At 34.3% G+C, this 1,725-nt stretch overlaps 1 protein-coding gene across 1 annotated transcript in view; it reads right to left on the bottom strand.

The window, feature by feature from the left end:
* The window catches only part of shc2 (SHC (Src homology 2 domain containing) transforming protein 2), a gene marked incomplete at its 5' end in the record, with an annotated part of 23,729 nt that overhangs the window by 14,058 nt on the left and 7,946 nt on the right, over positions 1–1,725 (bottom strand). The window contains 3 exon segments of the mRNA XM_014025782.1: positions 236–289; positions 591–710; positions 1,180–1,240. Of these exon segments, the coding sequence (XP_013881236.1) occupies positions 236–289; positions 591–710; positions 1,180–1,240 (235 nt within the window).

Genomic DNA, 1,725 nt, shown 5'->3' with positions numbered 1-1,725 from the left:
GAATTACTTCATGCCTAACTTAAGTAACTGTTTTATGTCATTCATTCTTATATTAAAATAAAAGGAAATAATTCAAACTTGTCCATATAAACAATCAGCAATTACTGCAATAATTATCTCATGGCCACGACATAATTATAGCATGGCCACAAGAAACACTTTTTTTTATCCAATGTCACCAGACAGGCTCCGTACACTTCTGTTACGTTGTAAAATATTAAGTCCTAACACTCACTGTGTCTCCTCCAGAGGCAAAAGAGATGGACTGCATAGGATGATGTGCTATCATCTGAAAGAGACAAGTTGATAAAAGACAAGTGTGAAGCAATTTGCATGTCATTTTATTCAACAAAACCAGATGTCAGACAAAAATTAAGAAATACGTTCACTGGCCTTTCATTAACTTAAATCATGTCACACATACAGGGTAAAGTAAAGTAAAAACAAACCAAAAATTCTAAATAATTATTTTGATTCTAAGAAAATAACCTAATGGTTGTCAGTGAGGAAAATGACTCATATGACCAGTTTACAATTAAAAACACAATATTTTCAGTCTAGTTTCCTAACGTTAAWAAGTATAATCTGACCTGTCGAGTGGTTGGGACGAGCAGACCGAGCCCGTCTACAGAAATGTTTACAGCGATGCTCATGCCTGCAAACCGCAGGTTACTTTTCCCCATGACTGACTGTAGAGCTTTGTTAGGAGTCTGCRTCAAAGAAGACAGTGGATGTTAAAAATCACACAATATTTGCATTTTCAAATGTACTAAAACAGAACAGCAAGACCATTTTCTGTACCAAATTTGACTGGTATAGYATGAGGCACCAAGTGAAATAAAATGTTAAAAAAACATCTAACATGTTTTCATTATCTGATGTCTGTCTCAGGATTAAGACATTTTGAAATTCTTAAATGTAAACGTCAACATTTAGCCACAACATTTAACTTTTACATTTAGATTTACACATTTAAATTTAGGGTTTAACATTTAGACATAACATTTAACATTTAGTGAAAATCAGTAAAATGTAAGAAGAGCTAAATAACAATAAAATGTTAGAATAATTTTTAAAATAACAAATAATGACGATGTGGTAGTGACATATTAGGCGCCCCACAGTATAGATTCCTACAAAGACAAGTACAAAAAACATTACAATAAATTTACAAATAACCTTTTTCCTCCACGCCCCCTTCCCTCCTGGCACAGCTTCACACAGTCTGTTGATGGCTTCCCTGAATCCAAATATAAAAGAATAACTGAAAACTGCACTCATCACGTGAAAATCATGCAGATTGATTAGTATTAGCACAATTATTAATAAATAAAAATCATTTTAAGTAAAAAAGAAATGAAACTCGTTCAGGGTGGAAAAAACTGCTGCATCATATCAGYGGAAAAACCTGGGTTTGGATTCCCATTCTGCATTGAAGGTCAACGACCAAAATGGTTTCTGACTTGTCTGTTTTCTACATATTGATCTGACTTTTCTAATAACAATCACAAACCTTGAGAAACAGGTAATGTTTAATGAGAAATAAAACAACTAAAAGTTTTAAATCTGTTTTCTCTCTACAGACTTGTTCCAGTTTTGCAAAGAAACAGCTAAAGCTCCTGGGAGTGGATGCCTAACGGGCACTTAAAGTCTGTGTGTGTGTGTGTGTGTGTGTGTGTGTGTGTGTGTGTGTGTGTGTGTGTGTGTGTGTGTGTGTGTGTGTGT

This window comes from Austrofundulus limnaeus, unplaced genomic scaffold (assembly GCF_001266775.1).
Source record: "Austrofundulus limnaeus strain Quisiro unplaced genomic scaffold, Austrofundulus_limnaeus-1.0 Scaffold498, whole genome shotgun sequence".
Classification (NCBI taxonomy): Eukaryota; Metazoa; Chordata; class Actinopteri; order Cyprinodontiformes; family Rivulidae; genus Austrofundulus; species Austrofundulus limnaeus.
Note: the sequence above shows the minus strand (reverse complement) of the source record. Positions and strands in the feature narration are given on the sequence as shown.